The following is a 24,468-nucleotide window of genomic DNA, read 5'->3' on the forward strand; positions in this document are numbered from 1 at the left end:
TCCAGCCCAGTTGGTGGCGATAATCCACCTTTGCCAATTGCAAGAATACAAACAACGTTCCCAGCGTTGAGTAATACCGTACCTCACAGCTAGGGCTGCAACGATTCGTCGACGTTGTCGACAAAAATCGATAATAGAAATAGTCGACAATGAATATAATTGTCGACGTTGTCGCCAGACATGTTTTTTTACGACTGAGTAAGGCATCTCTCTTCATTACAATCTCTGCCGAGAGTCGCACATGCGCATTAGCTTCTCTGCTCAGCGATAACACACAGAAATGGCAGCGTCCAACGTAGCAGCTGCGCGTACCAAAACATCTGAGGTTTGGGAGCATTTTAGCCTGGATACGGCGAATAAAAAGATTACCTGCATGGTTTTCAGAGCAGTCTTTGCATTTCACGGCAGCACCTCGGCCATGCACGAACATTTAAAGAGAAAGCACGTCGGACAGTTGAATGAAACAGAGTTTGACTCGCCTCGGTAAGATTTAAATAACATGGAAGCCAATACGTTTTGTTTTGGATGTACATTGTACATTTTATATGCGTATTTTCGCTTTAAAATAAATAAATAAAAGATTTAACGTTATGCCCGACTGTGCCTGAAAATTTTTTAAATTAAATGCATGCAGTCTGAAGAAGAGAGCCACGGACGCCTTTCTGCAAAAGAAGCAGACGTGCACCCCATAACAGGCGAATGCCCTCACTGAGTACATATATATTTTTAATTTTTCAGAAATCTCGTTTTTTGGTTGTGCAATCAAATTAATATCAATTCAACTGCAGTTGGTTTGTTTTGATTTAAACCTTCAAAACTTAAAAAATACAGCATATATATATATTTATATATATATATATATATATATATATTAGGGCTGTCAAAATAAACGCATTAACGCAAATTCATTTTAACGGCACTAATTTTATTAATGCGCGATTAACGCAACACGCAAAAGTTTGACCCACAGCTGGATGAATTGAGAAGCAGCAAGTAACCGGAGCTGTCTAGATGAGTCGGAGCTTTTCATAAAAATAAGAACATTAAGCTCTCGTCTAGCGAATCCAATGCTCTAAATGGTCATTAAACATCTAAAATTATCTTTATCTGCACGTTTCCTGAGAGGTGTACCGTCCCAAATCCATATAAAGCAAAGATGCGTCTTCTTTCACTTTTTACTTTCGTTTTTAAAGCATTCAGAAATGATAGAAAATAGACTGCAGGACTTGCTTGATGTTAAAATAATTATTAAGAGAGATAAAGTTCGGGACCTGTTTGATGTTAAAAGAGTTATTAAGAGTGACAAGGCTCAAAAGCGATGTCTGACGCAGACGTCTGAAGCGCATGCACACAAACATGCGAGTGCGCGACCCAGTTATATATAGACATCTTACACAAAATTACAGTTTTAAAAATATCTGTTTTGACAAGAATTCACGCAGGTATGACCTATAATCTGTTATATCTGAAGTGAATGTTTGGTTAACTGTTAAGGAAAAGTATCTGTTGTGTCATTATATTAAACCCTTGCATTAGCCTACAACAGGATCTTAAAGCGGTCTGTCTCAATGTCAAAATTAAACAATAAAAGAAAAACATATATGTAACATATATTGATATTGTTTTTGCTCTGCGTAAACAGGTGTAGTTATGTCATGCTTTATCGGATTCCAACAATTGTTCCAATGGTTTTGAAGTTTTTTAATAGAGAATGTTAAAATATAAATGACAAATTTTTGAAAATGTAAACAGGCTGTTGTAGACATACATTTTCATATAGCATATATATTGACCAAATCCATGCTGATTAGAGCATTAAAAACTTGAAAAGTGTTACATTTAGGTAAATTTAGAACAGATAAAAATAATTTATTGACAGCCCTAATAAATATATATTAAAATAGCTGAAATACATAACTTCGTTTTGGTAAAATCATAGTAGCTGCAATTATTAAAAATGTAAAACTTGTTTTCATTAAATGTAAAAAATGTTCATTGAACTACCCCCTTCTTTCTTGTTTACTATCATTTTCCACAAAATTAAAGCAATCTCAAGCTAAACTTTAGAAAAAAATATTTATTATTCGATTAGTCGACTAATCGTTTCAATAGTCGGTGACTAGTCGACTATTAAAATAGTCGTTAGTTGCAGCCCTACTCACAGCACATCTAATACAAGTCAATGGAGTTGGACAAAAACTACGATAAAACCCGCTGGAAAGCATCTTTTGCAGCGATTTTTGTGTGAGCCATTGTAGAGGTGGGGGCTGATACAACAAACACCCGAAAATTCTCGGGACAGCATCATATGTCCAAATTTCAGTCAAAACCTTTCTATTTCTTCATAAACAATCTGAAAACAGGGCTTTAAGTGTAAAATACCGAACTTGTCCTTTAAATATATGCATTTACAAACTCATGTTTCGGTAATGAGGACTAAAAAGTTGTCTAGGTACTATGACAATTTTTTTTACTTTTATCTGGACAGAAAAAAATAAGAACTGCTTACCTGGTAGCCATCTTGAGTGTCACAGTCAATTATGTCCCTTCCAACTAATTATTACTATTTTTTTTAATGTTAGTTCCTTGAGGGCTTAAACAATAATTGAAAATTGTTGCGGAGGATGAGAAAATTGATCTTGGAGACATTTATATTCCTTATTATTGTCTCTCCATTTACCAAATACCACATGTTTCTTTTGTGTAAATGTTTATAGTATAACATGCACTGAAGCTTTTTATTTTTTAGATTTTTTAATTTTAAATATTTCCATGTCAAAGAACCAAAATCCAGTCATGGACATGTTGCAGTAATGAACATTTTCCCCTTAAATGTGGAAAAAAAATTGGTTTGTATGATGTCATTTGAAATCATGTGCAAAATAGTACGTGAAGAGATGTTTGTAACTGTATGCTTCTTATTTTGATACTCTTACTTTGATCGAAATATTTAATCAAACCTCATAAGTCTAATTACGCGAGAATCACCCGCATACGTACTTGGCAATGTTTGCAAATATTGTTTTTACATCACTCTACCATGTGTGGTTAAGGTTTGAGGAGTCTCCAAAAAGCTGGGTGGCGAGAGAGATACTGCACTCTTGTAAAAGCTCTGATTACATATCTGTGGCTGCTCTTAAGATATCTGTGGGTGCTGAACCCTAACAGGCCAGAATGGTTTCTTCCAAGCACTGGTAATTCCCTCTGTGAATCACTCCTCCTGACATTTATGGGTTCATACTGCAATTACAGATATTCTAGTTGTCAAATATTTCTTAATGCTTTATCAGGAACCAGATAACGGTTCACTTTTAATACACTCTTAGTTTATTGCTACACAGTGGCAAATGCTAAATTGTTATTGCCAAGACCACTGCACTTCTAGAATGTTGAAATACTATTTATTATTATGATCTTATCATCATATCTCCATAATTATAATCTAATAATCAAGCTTCGTGTGTAACTGTTGCTTTGAGTTGAATTTGTAAATAGCCTCAAATCTTGTTAAATTCCACTTTTATATATAGAGAGTACTAGTCATTTGCAGTGGCGGCCGGTGACTTCTTTTTTCGAGGGCGCTCGATTCGTCACAACATGTATGTAGCCTGTCATGTGTGTGGTTCGTAATTTCAAAATATGTGTTCTGCGCATCGAGTGATCCTAGTGCATTATGTGTCTTGTCAAAATAAGTGCCTGCTGCAGATGCGTCTAAAGGGTTTTTGATAAAAGAGACGCTCGCGTTTGCCAGATACTCGCATACTCTCACGCATAATCAGAGTTTACTATTAAGGGAGTGTCTTGCGTGTATTTTGTGAACGTGAGCTTCACACTTAGGCAGGCACTTATTTTGACAAAACATGTGATGCACATATTTCACATGACACAACAAACACATATATTAAAAACAAGACCAACACGTCACACTCCGAACACATATTTTGAATTTGCACCCCTCACGAGCCCCTACTGGTCATTTGTAGATTAACTTCACAGTTTTTTGGTTGGTGGTATTTTAAAAACAACATCACTGCATGGGGTCAAAAAAAAACATTGTGCTCAAAAGTTAAAGGTCTTTTAAGATGGATATAAATTGCAGAGAGATTGTGCTGGGCCAGCCCGACAAAGGAATACTGTTTGAACCAATGATGTTAATTTGGAAGGCACCTTTTGTCTGTCCAATGGTAGAAAGAGAAATGTATATTTAAAAACATTTATTATTATTATTATTATTATGAAAGTACACCTTTTCACCTAAAGAGTTCATAAAAGTTCCTCAGATGTACATATGGTACCAAAGATTGCATACAGTATTAGTAACTCAAGGTTACATAATGGCACCCAATGTATATCTGTACATTATGGGGCGGTTTCCCAGACAGGGCTTATAGTCCCAGACTAAAATGCAAGTTTAAGCTGCTTCAATTTTAAAACCCCTTGTCCTGGCTAATCTTACATTATATCGGTGACATTGTTTTGTCTCAAGATGAACACTTGTAGTGTGTTTTGTAAGGTATGTTTGTAAAAACTTTTTAAATGACCTAATATACAGTGAGGGAAATAAGAATTTGAACACCCTGCTATTTTGCAGGTTCTCCCACTTAGAAATTATGGAGGGAATTGTCATCGTATGTGCATGTCCACTATGAGAGACATAATCTTAAAAAAAATCTGAAATCACAATATATGATTTTTTTTAACTATTTATTTGTATGATACAGCTGCAAATAAGTATTTGAACACCTAAAATGTTCACCTTCACTCTATTTATTATCCTAAATTAGATGCACCTGTCTGAGGTCGTTAGCTGCATAAAGACATCTGTCCACCCCATACAATCAGTAAGAATCCAGCTACTAATATGGCCAGATGCATGGACCAAAAACACTAGAGACAAATTTGTACATCTCCACAAGGCTGGAAATGGCTACAGGGAAATTGCCAAGCAGCTGAGTGAAAAAAGGTCCACTGTTGGAGCAATCATTAGAAAATTGAAGAAGCTAAACATGACTGTCAATCTCCCTCGGAGAGGGGCTCCGTGCAAGTTCTCACCTCGTGGGGTCTCAATGATCCTAAGAAAGGTGAGAAATCGACCCAGAACTACACGGGAGAAGCTGGTCAATGACCTGAAAAGAGCTGGGACCACCGTTTTCAAGGTTACTGTTGGTAATACACTAAGATGTCATGGTTTGAAATCATGCATGGCACGGAAGGTTCCCCTGCTTAAACCAGCACATGTCCAGGCCCGTCTTAAGTTTGCCAATAACCATTTGGACCATGGGAGAAAGTCATGTGGTCAGATGAGACCAAAATATAACTTTTTTAGTCATAATTCCATTAAACGTGTTTGGAGGAAGAAGAATTATGTTTTTCTTCACATGGGACAGGGCAACTGCACTGTATTAAGGAGAGGATGACCGGGGCCATGTATTGTGAGATTTTGGGGAACAACAACCCGAAGCACACAGCCAGGATAACCAAGAAGTGGCTCTGTAAGAAGCATATCAAGGTTCTGGTGTGGCCTAGACCTAAACCCAATAGAGAATCTTTGGAGGGAGCTGAAACTTTGTGTTTCTCAGCGACAGGCCAGAAACCTGACTGATCTAGAGAAGATACCAAATATTAACATTGACTTTCTCAGGTGTTCAAACACTTATTTGCAGCTGTACATACAAATAAATAGTTAAAAAATCATATATTGTGATTTCTGGATTTCTCTTTTTTTTTTGACCATGTCTCCCACAGTGGACACGCACCCACGATGACAACCCCAGACCCCTCCATGACCTCCAAGTGGGAGACCCGCAAACCAGCAGGGTGTTCAAATACTTATTTTCCTCACTGTAAATAAGGACCAGTCCTGAATTAGCCTAAGCCCTGTCCGGGAAACTGTCCCATTAGGAATTTTTTTAAAAGGTACTGCCCCAATGACAGCTATAGGGTCCATTTTTGATCATTGTATACAAATCAATTTTTTTAGAATATCATTGAAGGTCTTAAGATTTTTATTTTAGAGACAGTGTGCAGACAGGCTTCCCTTCTTTCTGTTGTGGTTGCTGCTGCAGAGGCATACGTGTGTCTGTATCATCTGTATAATTATCACAGTGGAACTGAGAGTATTTAAGCTATCAAATATTAGAGTTATGTCACCGCTCCCTGGCTCATTTACAAAATGCCAGGACTTCTTATGATGACTGTAATGGTCTTGGATGTTGATTGTGTCAGGGATATTAGCTGGTCTGTGACTTAATCAGGCACCGCCCCCATCTGAATGAAGCTTGAGCTAAATGACTCCCTCCTGAGGGGCTTGCATTGTCTCTTTTTATTAAAACTCAACAGTCATGGAATTAAAATGTCAACAGATCTTCTAGTACACCGCGCATTTAGAAGAGAAGGAAATGTGATGAATTTGTAGTGACACATTTTTACACTCTATAATATTTTATTTCATTCATATTATAAGGATTTAAAAAAAATTATCTATTTTTTGTGGTTCAAAGGTTATAAGCATTGCTAAAATTGCCGACAATTTTTTCAGTCTTTCTGAATAGCTTTATTGCCAGAAATTTACGTTACAGTTTACTGATACCGGTTAATAGTGTGAGGCTGGGGAAAGTCAACAGGCTATTATATGTAAATAATCTAGGTCATTAAATAGTCCAATTTTCATGCTGGGTCTTTTTTAAAGTGCCACAATGCTGCTCCTCCGCATATCTAACGGTATAATTATAAAACCAATTAACTGAGAATAATTTGCCCTGATGGCAGAGCCAATAAACAAACAAACTGAGCAAGTGATTTAATGGAAGGGTGTCTTTGCTTTGTTGCTTTGTAAGTGGCCCAAATGAATTTAACAAGAGCCCCCTCGAGATTGTACATATACCAGAGAAATGAGAGAGCGTTTGCTTTGATTTCCCCTGATTCTTAACTTTAAGTGCATCTGTGGACCCTGGTCAAGTGCCTTACTGTACCCCTCACTGACCAGTGGCCTCTATGGTAGAGAGACTAACACAGCGATTTTCATAGCGGGGTCCGTGGACACCCAGGGTGTTCCATCTGAACATTAAAAATAGGTTATTATGTTATTTTAATATGTTTTAATTGATTAAAAATGTTTCTCGAATGTTCTAAAATCGGGTTGAGAATAAACACTGGGTGGAATTTTTTTTATTAACTTAATACAAAGTATATATTTTCCAAATTTTATTTAAATCGTTTGTTTTGATTTTTTAATGCATAGGCAAAACCCCAATTATTTAATATTAGAAATTCTTGTCTTTATAATTTCACACTTTTTTTTAATAATAACAGTTTTTCTTACAAAATAAAAGTTTTTATACCAAAAACTATTCAGCCATTTAGACTGTATTTTACATCATTACAAGCCGCTAAACACCGCCTCTGTCTTAAATTATATAATGATAATAACTGAATGCTCTCGGCACGTATTATATGCTTATCAAATACTTTTACTGCAAATCCCACCCTCAGGTCATTCAGAAATACATTAAGATGCTAATTTACAAAAAAAAAACATGTCAGACGCACTTAGAGGGTTTTGCATCTGATCTCTTCAATTATGCATTTGGCAAACACTTTTATCCCACGTGGCTTGTAGTGCTTACATTTATCAGTATGTGTTTTCCCTGTGGATCGAACCCATGACCTTTGCACTGTTACTTATAATGCTCTATTAGTTGAGATACAAGAAAAAAACGAGACCATGGTATTTTGGGGCCGTCTGGATTGAAAGTTAAGATACAGTTTTGGTTGATTTGATGCCTGTGTTACTGTGCTGTCTCTCCCGCTGACTGGTGTATTACATTAACAAGCCACTTACTGATTGACTAAGAGCTTCTCTCCATGAGCTCTTTTAATCTACGCTGATATGAAATGCATGATTTCGCTGCAGGAGTCAGATCTGCGGGTGGCCTATGTCTTAAAATGTAATTGAATAAGTAAAAGGATCAGTGCGTCTTAGGTTATCTACATACCAGTGTACTAAACGCTAAAGGTGAAATATATGATAAATGCACACACAGAGACACTGTACCTGGTACACATATATCATTCGTGACTGGGTCTTTGTATACAAACATGAATACAGATGTCATCCAAAATATAAGCTTCTAGAATGCTAACAACATGAACCAACACAAACACATCTCTTCATTAATAAATATAATGGATTTCATATTTGCATATGCATAGTTATCAAATGGTTCAATCCAGTGGAGAACATGTTGGCATCTGTGCTGTTGCCACATGGAGTCAGTGTAGAGTCCTGATAGCAGGAATGAATGTGACATATAATTATTATACAATGAATTGAGTTTCTCTGGCCTGATTAACTGCTTAATAAGAAAAATGAGAGCTTTGCAAAGAAAAAAATGAGAATTACTTTACCAAATTGAATAAAATTGGCCATTTTCTTAAAGGCAATGTTTAGAATAGCACAGCACCATATTAACCTATTTCCACAGTATACTGTATAATGTACTACTTCTTCTTTTTCTGCATGCTACTAGCATATCTAAATTTACTAACTACATCTTCAAACAAAACAACTAATATTTTCTCCAAGCAAAGTTACAGACAAAAGCTTGAGTGCTGGACTGGCACGGCACGTGTTACGCTGTGTGCTAGTTCTATAGTCTGTGTCTATATATAAGCACATTGTGTAATACAACTCCTCTTGGCAGCAGCCCTCAGTCAGAGAAACCACTAGCTCAGCACATTACTCTATCCAATAAACCATTATGGTTCAAACCACTATAAGAGTTAACAGGCAGTATGTGCTAAAGATTCATATCACAACTACTGTACAGAGAGAGACGGTGGATTATTTACTACAATGTAAAAAAAATCCGTAGAAATTGCAGCTGGGTTGCCGGTTACTTACCGTACACTGTAAAAAAATTCCGTAGAAATTACAATGTTATTGCAGCTGGGTTGCCGGTAATTTACCGTAGATTTAAATTTATGTTATTTACTGGCAAGAGTTTGTTCAAAGTTAAATAAATTTTTAATATTAACAAGTCTTTATCTTTACAGAATAAAACTATACAATAACTGCCTCATGCAAAGCATTCTGGGAACCAGAAATCATCATCAACCTTTTTCTGTTTTTTGCTTCAGATTTTGTTTCCCAGAATGTTTTTTTAGTTTTACTCTGTAAAGACAAAGACTTGTAAATGTAAAATGTTCATTAAACTTTGAACAAAATGTTGCCAGTAAAAAACATAAATTTAAAAAAATCCGCTGGGTTGCCGGTAATTTACCGTAGATTTAAATTTATGTTGTTTACTGGCAACATTTTGTTCAAAGTTTAATGAACATTTAACATTTACAAGTCTTTGTCTTTACAGAGTAAAACTAAAATAACAGCATCAAACAAAACATTCTGGGAAACAAAATCTGAAGCAAAAAACAGAAAAAGGTTGATGATGATTTCTGGTTCCCAGAATGCTTTGCATGAGGCAGTTATTGTATAGTTTTATTCTGTAAAGATAAAGACTTGTTGATGTTAAAAATGTGTTTAACTTTGAACAAACTCTTGCCAGTAAATAACGTATATGTAAATCTGCTGTAAGTTACTGGCAACCCAGCTGCAATAACATTGTAATTTCTACGGAATTTTTTTTACAGTATACACTGTAAAAAGTGAAAAGTTGGCTCAACTTAAAGAATTACTTCAATTGGTAAAACCTAAAACGTTTTACTTGGAAGTTACAATTAATTTCAACTTTCTTGACTCTGAGGAGTTTTTAAAAATTATAAAAATAAATTTAAAATAACCTAAGCTAATTCAACTTTATTTTTATAATTTATAGCAGCTCCTCACTAATCGAGAAAGTTGAAATTAATTGTAAATGTAAGTTGATTAAAGTAAAAAATTTAGGTGCAACAAAGATTTTTTTTACAGTGTTAGATCACCAAAAATTTTAAGTTGTGGCATTTGTTTAAAGCAACTTCAAACCAGCATGCTGTTATTAATTTTATAGAAAACAATATACAGTATGAGCTAAAATTCAGATCTGAAACAATCTGATCTTTTCAGTGAACTGGATTATTCAGTCTGACTCCAGTTGCTGTGTTTGATACACTTAATGATATGGTTGCTTTGGAAGATCATACTATAAGTAAATGATGGTTTAAACGCTTGTCTGTTTTTTAAATAAAGCTTCAGGCTTTTAGATATAGTGCATAAGTCAAAAAGTCAAATTTTAAAGGGTTTTTGTTGGACAACGTGACAGACATGATCACTATGATCTGTCATTATATGAACCTATAACTTTTCTTTAAAAAGACCCTCTTTAGTATTCCTATTTAAAATAACATGATGGTAAAAAAATAGTGGTTTTTTGGAACATTTATTTTTTAAAACCTAGACCAACTTGACTGACTTGAAAAAGTTGTGTTCCTGGCTGGAACAGAGAGACTTTGTGAAAAGACGGACCACCGTCTGCATTTGTTATCAAAGCTGAGAAAGTTAAAAGTTAACCCCCCCTCCCCACTTTACCGCTGCTCCTGCTTTCACATTCTGTATGTCCAGCTGGAAATTTGTGCTGCTTCCAAAGGTTTTCTCCGGAAATGACATTTCCTACGTATACTTTCACTGGCAGGGGGAGCGATTATGGGTTATGGGATAGAGAGAAAAAGAAAGATTGAGAGAGAGAGAGACACAGAGAGAGAGAGAGATAGATGGGGGTGTTTCTAACTGAGAACAGAGCATACACTGTTTCATATTACACACATGCAGAAAGAGAGAGAAAATCCCAGGGACTCTTGCTTTTCTTGACGTTTAGTTGGGTTTATGGAGCCTCAGAGTCGACAGAATGAAACTCTCTACTGTTGCGATAGTTCTCCTGACTAGGGCGTTCATTGGAGGTAAGACTGTCTGTTTATGTCGGCCTTTTAATATGAAAGAAAAGAAAAACAACCTGTAAGGGGAGGGGGGGAGGTTGATGAGTGAGGCAGTGAGAAAAGTAAAAGTTTTCAGACATGGACTCTGACAAAGTTTTTGACACTCACTGTAAAAAAATTGTTGTAATTTTCCAGCTGGTTGCCAGTAACTTACTGTAGAAGATAAAGTCTGATTCATTTAACTTCAAACAAAATGTTGCCAGTAAATAACATAAATGTAAAATCTACAGTAAGTTACTGGCAGCTAGATGCCAGTACTGTAATACCCATTAATACTGTAATTTCTCCAAAAATATTTTACAGTGTGCAGATTATACTGTATAAACAAATTTTGCATAAAATAAATAAAATAAAAATCTCCTTATTTTTAAACTTATAGTTTATATATATATATATATATATATATATAACTATATATTAACTAGGATATTTTTATTTTATTTATTCTATGCAAAACTAGTTTATTTTATTTCCTAAATATTTTTTTGTAGTCAATCATAGTTTAACAATTAACTAAAAACTTTAGCTTAGTTTTGGAGTGTGACTCCGGACATCAGATTTTATTCAGCATTATTATTGTGGGGCTATATGTTAATGTCCAAATATTTGGTCTCTTGTGATGTGGTTCCTCTGCATTGAAAGCAGAGCCCTGGTTGACCCCCAGAGGGACTTATGTAATTGGGGCAAAACATAAACACAAAAAAAGGCTTTCAACAGCTGGATACAATTTTACTGTCGTGTTCCCTGTTCTTCGCTGTGGTTCGAGAAGGCAGACGAATGTTTTCCACCTGTAGTTTTGTGTTTGTCAGGGCATATTGAGCCCAGATGCATTCAGATATTTTACACCCTTTTGGGGTCACGATTTAGGCCAGAACAGAAGAAAATCTACAACAATGCTCCAAAGAAAACTTTTTGCTTTTGGATAAGAAAAATAATATGTATTTCATGTATCCCAGCTCATACTGTTGATAGAAAACCAAATGTTTTAGTTTAAATTTGACATCTGTCCTTAATATTAGATTTTATTATTTAAAGTTACATTAACACACTTGGCATACACTTTTATCCAATGTGACTTAAAGTGTATACATTTTCAGTATATTTGTTCTGTGGGAATAAACCCCACAACCTTAGCACTGTTAACAGATTAAGCTACTGGGACATTAATGTGACCCAGCAAAAGTTATTATTTGTGATTTACTATCTTCTACATAAAATCATCCTACATAATGTAAATAACAGTCTGTTAAAATATAACCTTGATATCTTTAATATTGACTAAGGACAAGTCAAAGATTAAAATCAATGTGAAATCAAACTTTGATGCTCCTAATCTCACAATTACATTATTAGACTTCAGCCTGGATTTCACAGACAGGGTCACATATGTTCCTATAAATTTTGCAATATGATTTTGTTTTTGTGTGTTTTGACATAACAGTACTTTTTAATAAGGACTTAAAAAATAGATGACGTGAATTAATTTTATAGTAGGTTTTGAGTTTCTTTAAATGGATTTGAGAAATGCACTTAATATTAATTTTATTTATTCTTTGAATCTATGTTTTTTTCCAGAGCTAAGTGCTGCTTTAAATGTAACCGTCACCCCCGGGCCCATCAGCATGTGTATGGAAGGAGACAATATCACACTGTCCTGTTTGGTATCTCAGAAGAAGAGGAGCAACAGTCTGCTGGCCCTGCGCTGGCTTTACCTACCCAACCCCGAAGACGAGCACCTGCTTGTCCGGATGAGCGTGAAGAAAACCAAGCATTATGGCAACTACAGCAAACACTTTCTTTATACCAAGTTTCTTCTGTGGGAGGAGAAGGATGGACAGATCTTCCGTCTAATGATCTTGAATGTATCGACGGAGGACAGGGGTAACTACACTTGCAAAGTGCAGGAAATACGACAGCACCGAAATAAATGGAGGATCTCTGGGAATGGGACGGGGAGCATGGAATTACGAGGTAACCGTGGTGATTTTTTCCGCACACTCTTAAAAAAATGCTGGGTATTTACAACCAAACATTGGGTCAAAAAGGGATGAGCGCCTCCCATTGGGTTGTAATTTGACCTATGCTGGGTTGTTTGAACCCATTGATGGGTCAAATATAAACATTTTCTGGGCTTTTTTAAACCAACAGGTTTGGTTCATCTCTTTTTGACCCAAGCTGGGTTAAAAAACAGCATTTTTTGGGGCGCAAATATTTTTATGTTAATGGCAATTTGCTTAAGAAACAAAGAATGTTACGCAACACAGATAAAAATGCTGGATTGTTTTTTCAAACCATGGTTATGTAAAATATGGACAAAACCAACCTTTTTTTTAATGACTTACTATATAAAATGTCCATATTTTACCCAACCATGGGCTAAAGCAACCCAGAACCTCTATTTATTTGACAACAAGGCAAAGTATGGATTTTAAAACATACTACTCAATTCAAGGCCTCTTCGATAGCATCGGAGAACAGCGTGGTTGAGTTGGATGGGGTGAATGAATAATGTCTTGCTACGGTCAGGGCTAACCACACAACAGCTGTTTCCTCAAGCTCACTAATCCTTCAGTTCACCCAGTACAGGGTCAATTTCAACTCCACAATTACAGACAAGGTTCATTGTTAGATATTTCTAAACCTCTTTCACTCAGGGGATGGCCTGTCTTCAAAACATCACAAAAGAGTAACCATCCGACTAAGTTGTTAACTTCATCTCAACTGTTTAAAGCCCAAATCAAATGGTTTTCAATGGTCTATAAAATTGGAAGAAAATAAGAATGAAATGAAGCGTAAATGCTCTTATTTCTGACATCTTTCCCGTCAGTGTGTCTCTGGGTCGCACCCTTCACATATATAGATTATTTTTACTGTAAATGTGCCAACACAAACAGACCGTGAGGTTATTAACAACTCCAACTGGACATACTGGGGGACGGAGCAAGCAACAAGAATGAAATTAAAAACATTTACTCTGGCTGTACTATCAATTTTCCTGGGGTGTTTGGACAGTGAGGGGTCCCACATGTCTTAGCATCCATTGGATTTATCATTACGCAAATAACGGCAATGGATGATGTTCTCAGGAATAAAGACAAAAAATGCGTACTTGTTAGCTTACGTCGGAAAGGTTTTTATTATGAATAATCATTGCCGTTTTTAGTAGTTTACACTATCATTTAAGATTTATTTATATATTAAAGAGTAAACCACGCAAAAAGTCTGGGCTGTTTCAACCCATGTTTGGGTAAAATAAGGACAACCAGAACCGGTGGGTTATTAGCACATGCTAGGCTGTTTTAACCAGTGGGTCAAATATGGACATTTTCTAGGTTGCTTTAAACCAACAGTTGGGTTTGTCCTCACTCAAAATAGGATTTTTGATGCTGTTGACTTTACTTAAACAATTCATTTTGATTTAACATGATTGATGCAGTTTCTATTTCAAGCATTATTTTAAACAACTGAAATTGTAACTTTTGGCTTAACCTTTTATTTTGAAAGAAGATGATTCAGTCAAGTATCTCAAACATTCAAAATAATAAATTTTGCTCCTCGTCGAGTTTACACCGTAAAATAAAACTTTGCTGCCTTTTTTGTCAAATTTACAAGTCATGTCAACAGAGATGAGTTGTCACAACTTATAAAATATAGTAGAGAAGAGTCAACTTAATTTTATAAGTTATAACAACTTAATAAGTTATAACAACTCACCTGTAGTTATAACAACTCATCTCTAGTCAAGATAAATAATAGTATGTTGAAATGACCTGTAAATCCAAGTTGATTCAACAAAAATGTTTTAGGCAGCAAAGTATTTTTTACTGTGTACTTATTTTAAACATGTTAATTCAACATTTTTTTTTCAAATGTAGGCATGATTTTCCAGTTCCCAGCATGCTTGGCATAGGACTGAATAATGAGAGCAAATTGTTTTGTTTTGTTTTTGTGTTGGTATTTAAAAGAGCTTGTGTTACAGTATGTTGGTGGTTTTTAGGAGTTTTTTTGAGTGCATATTTTACTCAACCATGCGTTGAAACAACTCAGCATTTTTTGCTGTTTAAATAAAACAAGTAAAAGTATTTTTTCATGGTTTGTGTGCAAGAATTGTATCTAAAATTAAAATAAAGGCAGTGAAATGAAAACGATAATACAAAATGTGTCATCAGAACATTCTGTATAAGGAAAAAACAGCTGTTGATGAACAGAAAGAATCTGGTTTCGATTGTTACAGTCAACAAAACATCCCTGTAGGGGTTAGACAACCACAGACACTCTAGTTTACCCAACTGTAAGACACAAAGAACTCAAAAAACAAACCAAGTGAGAGTGGAAACCAACAAGAAGCAATAAGGAAGGAAATGGAGGTCGTAGGTCTACCCAATCGGGGAAATTCGTCTTCCGAAAGATGCAACAAAACAATGTCAACAAGCTAAAATAATCTACAAAGACAAAGCAATCAAGACCACAAAGCAGCCACTTCGTCCATCCCTTTACAACCACAAGGTTAGCCAGCAAATGACTTCATGTTTTCCAAAACAAAAGCAGCACTCAAACATACTGTACACTAATCCGCTCTCAAACTCCACCCGCGCTAAGATTTATTGTGTACTTTGTTTTCGAACGTTATTGCACAACGTTTCTGCAGACCTACTGCAGATCTGAAAATGTGCTGAAGCTTTCAGTTTAGCAGGGCTTTTATAGGGCGCCTTTAACTTCAAACAGAAAATGCAGATCAGATGTGTAACTCTATACCTAGTCACGGCCAGCTCATGGTCAACCTCCTGGTTGTTATTTAAAACATGTACGCACTAATGAAGTACACATGTACGGTGCACCTACTTTAAATAAGACCCAGAGCAGAGAGAGATAAAAGGTAGATTGGTAACATTACAATAAAGTTGTTTTTGTTAACATTAGTTAACATTAACAATGATCAACACTTCTACAGCATTTATTCATCTTTGTTCATGTTCATTTTTAGCATTTACTTTTCAATTTAGTCAGCGATTAGTTAATGCATAATGAACTAACATGCATTGGCATTCACTAAAATTAATAAAGATAAATAAATGCTGAAAATGTATATTGTTCATTGTTAGTTCATGCACATTATTTTTTCACGTTACATTTACAAATGTAAATATGCAAATATTTTTTCTTAAGCTTTAAAATATATAAGTGGGGAACCCATTATGGCATTTCATTCAATTTGTTTGAAAACTATTTGGAATCTTTATTAAGTTTTACTCGTAACATCATCAGTCAATTTTTATATAAAAAAATGCTATTCAGCAAGTGTTAAAAGAATGAAAATAAGAAAGAAAGAAAAAAATAGCGATAATAAGACAATCATATTTTGTTCTCAATAAAACTAAATTTAGTTCCCACACTGGTAAAAAAGATTTGTTGGTTCAACTTAAAAAAAGAAGTAAGTTACCTGGTTGCCTTTTTAAAATTAAAATTTTGAGTTAATTTAATTTAAAAATATAGTAAGGTCAAAGTAAAAAAAAATTAAAATTGTTGTATCAACTAATATTTTTAAGTTGAATTAACTCAAAATTTTAAGGCAACCAGGGTCCTCATTTATAAAATGCTGCTTAGAAACCATCTTTAATTTAATCTCACGAAAATTTCTCAAAAATGCATACATGTGATTCATAAAATGAACGTACGCACAGAAAACGCGCGTACCCCTTTCTTTCAGATGTGAAATATATAAATCGCAAAGGAAATACAGTAAGTGGGAACCCATTATGGCATTTCATTCAATTTGTTTAAAAACTATTTGGAATATTTATTAAGTTTTACTCGTAACATCATCTACAGTCAATTTTTATATTAAAAAATGCTATTCAGCAAGTTTTGAAAGAATGAAAATAAGAAAGAAAGAAAACAATAGCGATAATAAGACAATCATATTTTTCTCAATAAAACTAAATTTAGTTCCCACACTGGTAAAAAAGATTTGTTGGTTCAACTTAAAAAAAGAATTAAGTTACCTGGTTGACTTTTTTAATTTAAATTTTAAGTTAATTTAATTAAAAAATATAGTAATGTCAAAGTTAAAAAAAAAAAACAAATTGTTGTATCAACTAATATTTTTAAGTTGAATGAAATCAAATATTTTTAAGTTGAATTAACTAAAAATTTTAAGACAACCAGGGTCCTCATTTATAAAATGCTGCTTAGAAACCATCCTAAATTAGATTTCCTGATAATTTCTCAAAAATGCGTACGTGTGATTCATAAAATGAACGTACGCACAGAAAACACGCGTACCCCTTTCTTTCAGATGTGAAATCTATAAATCACAAAGGATCTTGAACTTGTGCACAGTTGAGCGGTACCAGATCTCCGCCTTTAAACGATGCCTAATTAATGTCATTGACATATAAAAGAGCACCTGTCAATGTTCAAATCCTTTCAAACAGCAAGAATAGCTTATACTGTATTTCCAAAAACCTGCAGCATCGAACAAGCAAAAGTGTGTACGTCTGCTCAGACACTGATGTGGCGCTAAGCACTTTTTCATATCAAAGACAGTTTTTTATAAATATAGACTTTGTCATGGATTTTTGCTTTAACGATCAAATCCGTGCGTACGCACTCTTTATAAATGAGGCCCCTGGTAACTTACTTTTTTAAGTTAAACCAACTTATTTTTACAGTGCAGTTTATAGGAGACTAACATGTAAATGCAGACCTGTCCTTTGCTTTTCAAAGCTCTTGGAATGCATTAATAGCTGTTTATGAGCCTTTCTGTGATGCAGATTTATTAAAGCGCCATTTGTCCAGGGTAAAGGTTAAGTATTTTCAGAGGCCTCTGACATAACTTACTGTTTCACTAAATGTCCTTGCCTGCTCTTATTGAAGCCTCATCAAGCACAAACCTCCACAGATCTGCACAGAATACAAGATAGAGGAGGGAAATCAGCAGCTTTAGCCAAATTTATGCAGCATGTTTTCTGAACATTGACTGAATATATTTCTGAACAGTTCTATAGAGATTTGTGCAAATTTGGAACTGTTTAAATAAATGCATTTATAAATAACTTTTTTATGTTTTCAGTACATTATCTACCAACCACAGGAAAAACTGATGTCATATGGCGCATGTTTGAAGGTACGCATCTCTTTTAGATTTCAATAAATGTCAGCATGATTCATTGCAGTCTGGAGTTTAATCTCTGCTACTGATAAAGACACATGTTTGTGTGCTGGACTGAATCAAAGATTAGAGTGTTTTAAGACAGATTTTGGCTCATGTGTTATTGTTGATCCTCCTCCATGATCAAACCACATGCAGACATTAGTATAAACCAGCAGTGTAAAACAAAGTCAGCTGAGCTAAAGATTTTATTTTTAGAATAGAAAATCTTTTGATGCGCCTAACCTATAGAACCTTACCTAAAAGTATCCTGTTACCTATGTAAAATGACATGTAACTTTTTACATGGCCAGTGCTTCATTATGATCTGTTGTGATGCTCTTCTCCTCAGATTTATACCTGTGTGCTGTGCTCATCTGCTCTCTTGGGCTCATTTGTATGTTTGTTTTTGCCATGACTATCACATGTCAGCACCTTCAGCATAAGCGAAGACTACAAGGTGATGAAGCCAAATCGATTTGTGGTTTAACATTTACTGTACTTCAAAAATACAGATTGAATTTAATTTAATTTTACACAATACAATTTTTGTATTATAATCCTGTTTTGCTTGTTGCTCTCAAACTGAATGTTTGTTTGTTTTTGATGCCTATTCAATTCTACCTCCATCTAGCCAGTTATTACCTGGTAAAGTGTCCAGAAAATAGGTACATTTCTGTATATAATGTTTTACCATTGCTTACTTTACATGTGACCCGACCACAAAACCAATCATAAGGGTCAATTTAAAAATAAATTAAAATCTGAGGGTGCAAAAAAATCTTAATACTGAGAAAAATTTGTCCAAATAAAGTCCTTTGTAACACATACTAATGATTAATTCATTTTTAATATGTATGTACGGTAGGAAATTTACAAAGTATCTTCATGGAACATTATCTTTACTTAAAGGTGATGGTTCACCCAAAAATGAAAATAATGTCATTAATGAATCACCCTCATGTGGTTCCAAACTCGTAAGACCTCCGTTCATCTTCGGAATACAGTTTAAAATGTTTTATATTAAGTCTGAGAGCTTGTTGACCCTTCATTTAAAAATCTACGTACGGTATACTGTCCATGTCCAGAAAGGTAATAAAAACATCATCAAAGTAGTCCATGTGACATCAGTGGGTCAGTTAGAATGTGTTAAAGCATCGAAAATACATTTTGGTCCAAAAATAACAAAAATTACGACTTTTTTCAGCATTGTCTTCTCTTCCGCATCTGTTGTGAAGCGCATGCGCGATACTTAAGTCACGTGACTGCAGTGACGGGGATGAAGTGTTATCTTCAGACATGTTTGCAATGTTTTTTTTTTCAAACTTACAAGCGTGGGTGTCCCTCAGACATTAAACGTAGCCCGGGCGCACAAAAAAAAACAGCTGGGCGCACCAGATAACACGTCAGCCGCGTTGTACGTCTCGCGCATGCGCTTCACAACAGACGCAGAAGAGAAGACAATGCTAAATAAAGTTGTAATTTTTGTTATTTTTGGACCCAAATGTGTTTTCGGTGCTTCGACACATTCTTGCTGACCCGCTGATGTCGCATGGACTACTTTGACGATGTTTTTGTTGCCTTTCTGGACATGGACAGTGTGCCATACTTAGATTTTTCAATGAGGGTCGACGGGCTCTTGGACTAAATATGAAACATCTTAAGCTGTATTCCAAAGATGAATGGAGGTCTAACGAGTTTGGAACATTAATGACATTTTTTTCATTTTTTGGTGAACTAACCCTTTAATATCCTAATACATTTTTGACATAAAAATTCTATAATTTTGACCCATACGATGTATTTTTGGCTATTGTTACAAATATACCCGTGCTACTTATGGCTGGTTTTGTGGGCCAGGTCACATATATGATTGCATGTGATGGCAAGACTAATACTAATGTTTTAATATATCCAGCTCTGGAGAAACAGTAACCAGTGTGGCCAGCTCTTCTCCCGCAATGCACAGAAAAGAGAAAAGACATAAACCTCAGATCAGAGACATCACTATTCCACTATCTGCACCACAGATACCAGCTAAAGGTAACAGAGTCCCTTCCTCAATCTACATTCTGATTTTGAAATGTTTTATTATAAATACTTTCTTTTCGTTATAATGTTTCTTTGGTTTATTGTACTGTATAGCACCTGCACCAAGGAAACCACGCAGAACAAAACTTTTAAAGGCACAACCTAAGGCTCGCATGGTATGAACACTCTCATTAGACTTGTTGCATAAAAACAGTATTTAGTTATCTTGCTAAAACACATTAAGGAGATTAAATGATGTTGATATGGTTTCCATAAGTCTTGCAATTTTACTTCTTTTATTAATTAATTTTGTTTCTTGTTTTTTGTGTGTAATCAATTTATTTCCACGTTTATAATATTTGCACCTTACAATGCACTTTCTTTACCTCAATTGAATTATAGCAGGCTAGAAAAACGCAAGAGGGAAATAATGTGGCTTTCTCACAGAGCTTTATGTTTGCCAAAGTTATTGCTATACCTTCCTCCATTTATGGGTCTTATAATTTTATTTACTATTATTGCTTTCTAAAGCATGATTATTTATTTAGTGCGCTTGATTCTTATTAGATTAGTTTCAAGGGAAATCATCGCAGAAATGCAGAAAGAGGTTAAAAAAAGAAAACATTTTATGATCCAGCCTTGTGTTGTGAAATCCGGTTGTAATCGGGTCGATCAAACTGCACATCGGCTTTGATGTAAAGAATCACTGTAGTGCTACACAAATCTGTGTTTATGTTTAATGAAGTTTGGTAAAGATCTCAAGACATTAAAGGGAAGGTGCACATGATAAACCTTCTTATGCAATTAATACAGTAAATACTCACTTTTATGTCATTAAAGTGAATGGGGACCAGGCTTACCAAAAATAAGAAAAAGCAGGAGATCCTATTCAAAATCTTCTGAGGCCACATGATTGCTTTGTGTGAGGAACAGACAGAAATTTGAGTCAACCAGAGACGTGCTTAAGACATCACAGTCTAAGAACAATCCTAAAATTACACCTATAATTTTATGTTGTTTGGATACCAAACTTCTTTTTCAGACATCTGACCACATTCAGTACAGTGAAATGTTTGAAACGCCCTCTTTTTGTTCTTAAGCCAAGGGTGGTAGACGACCTGACCTATGCAGAATTGGAGCTGGTTAAACCAAAGCCGGAGCTGAAAACAGATTCGACCGGATGCGCACAGCTTGAGTCCAACACAAACTGCACGGGAACAGTATATGCCCAAATACTCTTTGTAGAGAAGCAAGTGTAAATATGTATTATAAGAGTTTCGTACCAAAATTATTTATTTTTTAAATATTTTGTACCTACAGTACGTACTGGTGTTGTTGTTTTTTACGTGTACTAGTATTACTAGTATAAGATCTGTGTAAAGAGCACCATGTTTCTTACTGACATATATTTGGACACATTTATGTAGCTATGAATTTCAGGTTTTTTATATTGTACAAGAACACTTAGGGGTGGCATTACGGTTGGATTTAACCAAACATTCATCAATTGATTATGCAATAATATGTAAGAATTGTATTTTGCTATTTTGAAATAAAAATATGAACAGAGTACTCATGTATCCCATTAACAACAAGATTTATTTTTTTAATAAAATGTATCTAAAATGCTGGGTTGAAAATAACCGGATGAACCTGACCTATTGCGTTTTAACCTGTGCTTTGTTGTTTTAACCCAGTGTTGTGTCAAATATAAAAAAATTCTGATGCACACTGTAAAATAAGATTTGTTTGCTCAACTTCAAAAAGTAAATTACCTGGTTGCCTTAAAATTTCAGCCCAGTCTCACGAAATTTCGCTATTATGTAATTTTTTTATTCTTTTTTCGTGATATTATCACGAATTTCCTCATTTTCTCGTGATTTTCTAGTTTTGTGTGATTATCACGTATACTACTCAACTGTTTTGTCCTATTTTCTTACAGTTGTTGCTTCGGTTTAGGGTTAGATTTACATAAAATGACATCCCTACCCAAACCCAACTCTAACCCTAACGCCAGGCGACATATAAAAAAATAAATCAGAAAATTGTATAAACTAGGGATGCACCGATAGGATTTTTTTTGGCCGATACCGATTTAAACAGACAACTTCTGGCCGATACCGATAGTAAACACTTGTATGCAAATCTATACAGTTGGTCTATTAGCTAGTTTATTTCTGCATCAAATTATTTTTACTGAACATGGATTGGATCTAATTAACATTCAACTGACCATCATAATAAGAGAGGCACAAATTAAGCTAAAACAAATATTGACAACCTTCACAGGTGGTTTTTGCTATTCAGCATTTCTTTTATTAACAACATTAACAAATTTTTTACATATTTAATAAACATAAATAATGCCAGTGCTATTGCTTTAAACAGAGTATAAATATTGCTACTTCAAAAAAAGTTGGACTTCTTTCCCCCACTAAAGTGCAGTCCGTTTCTTTTATTGTCCAAGACATTTGAGCCAGCTCAACAAAGGTTTTCTGTTGGTGCTTAAGTATAGTGCACACCAGAACATTAAAACATTTTAATTGAACAACAGACATGCAATTCATTGCCTTTATGTGGTTAATTAATAAACAATCGGCATCGGCCTTTCTCGTGCTATTGCAGATATGCCGATGGTTTTTAAATTCATCAAAAATCGGCCGATAAATATCGGCCCGCCGATACATCGGTGCTTCACTAGTATAAACCAATGTATAAAGTGACATTCTAATGCAAGCACCAAATCTGGCCCTAAACCGAAGCAGCAATGGTTTGAAAATAGGAAAAAGCAGTTGAGTAACCAATACGTGATAATCACACAAAAACAGGAATTCTTTATACGATCACGAAACCTTGTAAGACTGGGTAGAAAATTTTGAGTTGATTTGACTTAAAATTAAAACAGTTGACTCAAAAAAGTTGTGTAAAAATATTGTCAACTAAACTTTTTTAAATTAAATTTTAAGGCAACCAGGTAACTTTTTTTAAGTTGAAATAATTTTTTATAAAAAAAAAATAAAATAAATAAATAATAATTTTTTTAAGTGCAGTCACTGGGTTGACCCATTATTTTTTTAGTGTGTACAAACTAACAAAGTTACATTAGAAAGTGTATATTTTGCGTATTCTGACTGATTATCATTTACTTTTCAACCCATTTTAAAAAGTGTTTTAAACAGTCATGTGGTATGACAAATGAATTTTTATAAGTGCAAAAATTCCACGTAGTCTCTCAATGAATATTAGATCATAAAAATTGCATGCACAGTAATTATAAAAGTAACAAAATCCTCTTTAAAATAGTTTTAAATGAGGTATAGGATGTCACACCACAGGACACGTCAACTACCCATCAACATAACACAGTCTGGTTAGGTCGTGTTGTGGTACACATAGCAGTACAGCTATTATAAGCACATTCACAGTATGAGGTTTGAATTCATCCTATATTCTCCTACTGTCTGTTCTTGAGTTTAGCAATCTAGCTGGATTTCTCTCTCTAATGTCTCCTACACATAGTTAAGAGCCAGTGACTGTGATGAACCCTTTATTGGTTACATTTATTAAAATCATACTAATTGTAATCATGCTTAATAATTAGCTTTACAGTGCATTATAATTGGGTTAGGCTACAAGATGGTTCTGCCTAGGTGCTATAATTTATTTGATTTAATTATTCAGAGGAGCCCAAATGGTTTGACATTTAATATCATAAAATCACCGATGTATTAAAATTGAGATGGCTATTGTCTTTTGAGAAGGTCATTTGCTTCTCTCCATGAGATATATGGTGATTATTTTCCAGTCTATTAAGCGGCTCTACTTAGCACAATTAGCCGCATGCACAAAGGTTAAAGAGAGCGACTCCCCCTCTTCGTTGTGGTCACAGTGCATATTAATGAGCAGATGCAGAGGGGTCTTCTCATGAACGACAGAGAGATGCAGTTGCTCCTGCGGCCCCCGGCTCTGGATCACTCGGAGACATTAGCAGGGAACATAAATGCACAGCTATGCTCTCCATCAAAGTCTCTCGTCTCATCTACACTCAAGACGACGACCTTCTGCCGTCCTGCTTTGTTTTTGCACGGCAGGACGGCTCAGACTAGCTGCGTGCCGTTTGTTCTGCTACTCTCGAATCTTCTCTGAGAAAGGCCTCTGTGCTCTCGTGTGTGGAGCTTTGTGCGGATGATGCCGCAACTATACAAAACCCAGAACAAAGGGAGAATGTTCAGTTTTCTCCAGGGGGAAGGCTCCAGATCAGAGTGTACCACAAACTAAAGACTTACACATTAGGGCAAGCTGAGTATGAAGCCATCGACACAAATTCAGCTGCTCTTAATTCGGATGTGTTTTCAACAACA

At 35.0% G+C, this 24,468-nt stretch overlaps 2 protein-coding genes across 3 annotated transcripts in view; one reads left to right on the top strand and one right to left on the bottom strand.

The window, feature by feature from the left end:
- Nucleotides 1-24,468, bottom strand: part of c11h10orf71 (chromosome 11 C10orf71 homolog) — a 40,685-nt gene that overhangs the window by 14,737 nt on the left and 1,480 nt on the right. The gene's annotated exons all lie outside the window — the stretch shown is intronic.
- vstm4a (V-set and transmembrane domain containing 4a) lies at nucleotides 10,694-21,679 on the top strand. 2 transcript variants are annotated; one of them, XM_055170236.2, is made up of 8 exons: nucleotides 10,694-10,890; nucleotides 12,502-12,897; nucleotides 17,999-18,052; nucleotides 18,429-18,536; nucleotides 18,711-18,744; nucleotides 19,995-20,119; nucleotides 20,222-20,283; nucleotides 20,948-21,201. In XM_055170236.2, the coding sequence occupies exons 1-8, from the start codon at nucleotides 10,839-10,841 to the stop codon at nucleotides 20,948-20,950; spliced, it is 834 nt and encodes a 277-aa protein (XP_055026211.2). In that variant the 5' UTR covers nucleotides 10,694-10,838; the 3' UTR covers nucleotides 20,951-21,201. The 2 variants fall into 2 exon arrangements, with proteins under 2 accessions (XP_055026211.2, XP_055026208.2); XM_055170233.2 differs by lacking the exon at nucleotides 20,948-21,201 and adding an exon at nucleotides 21,208-21,679 and having other exon boundaries at nucleotides 10,696-10,890.

The sequence above is a fragment of the Misgurnus anguillicaudatus genome, chromosome 11 (assembly GCF_027580225.2).
Source record: "Misgurnus anguillicaudatus chromosome 11, ASM2758022v2, whole genome shotgun sequence".
Lineage (NCBI taxonomy): Eukaryota > Metazoa > Chordata > Actinopteri > Cypriniformes > Cobitidae > Misgurnus > Misgurnus anguillicaudatus.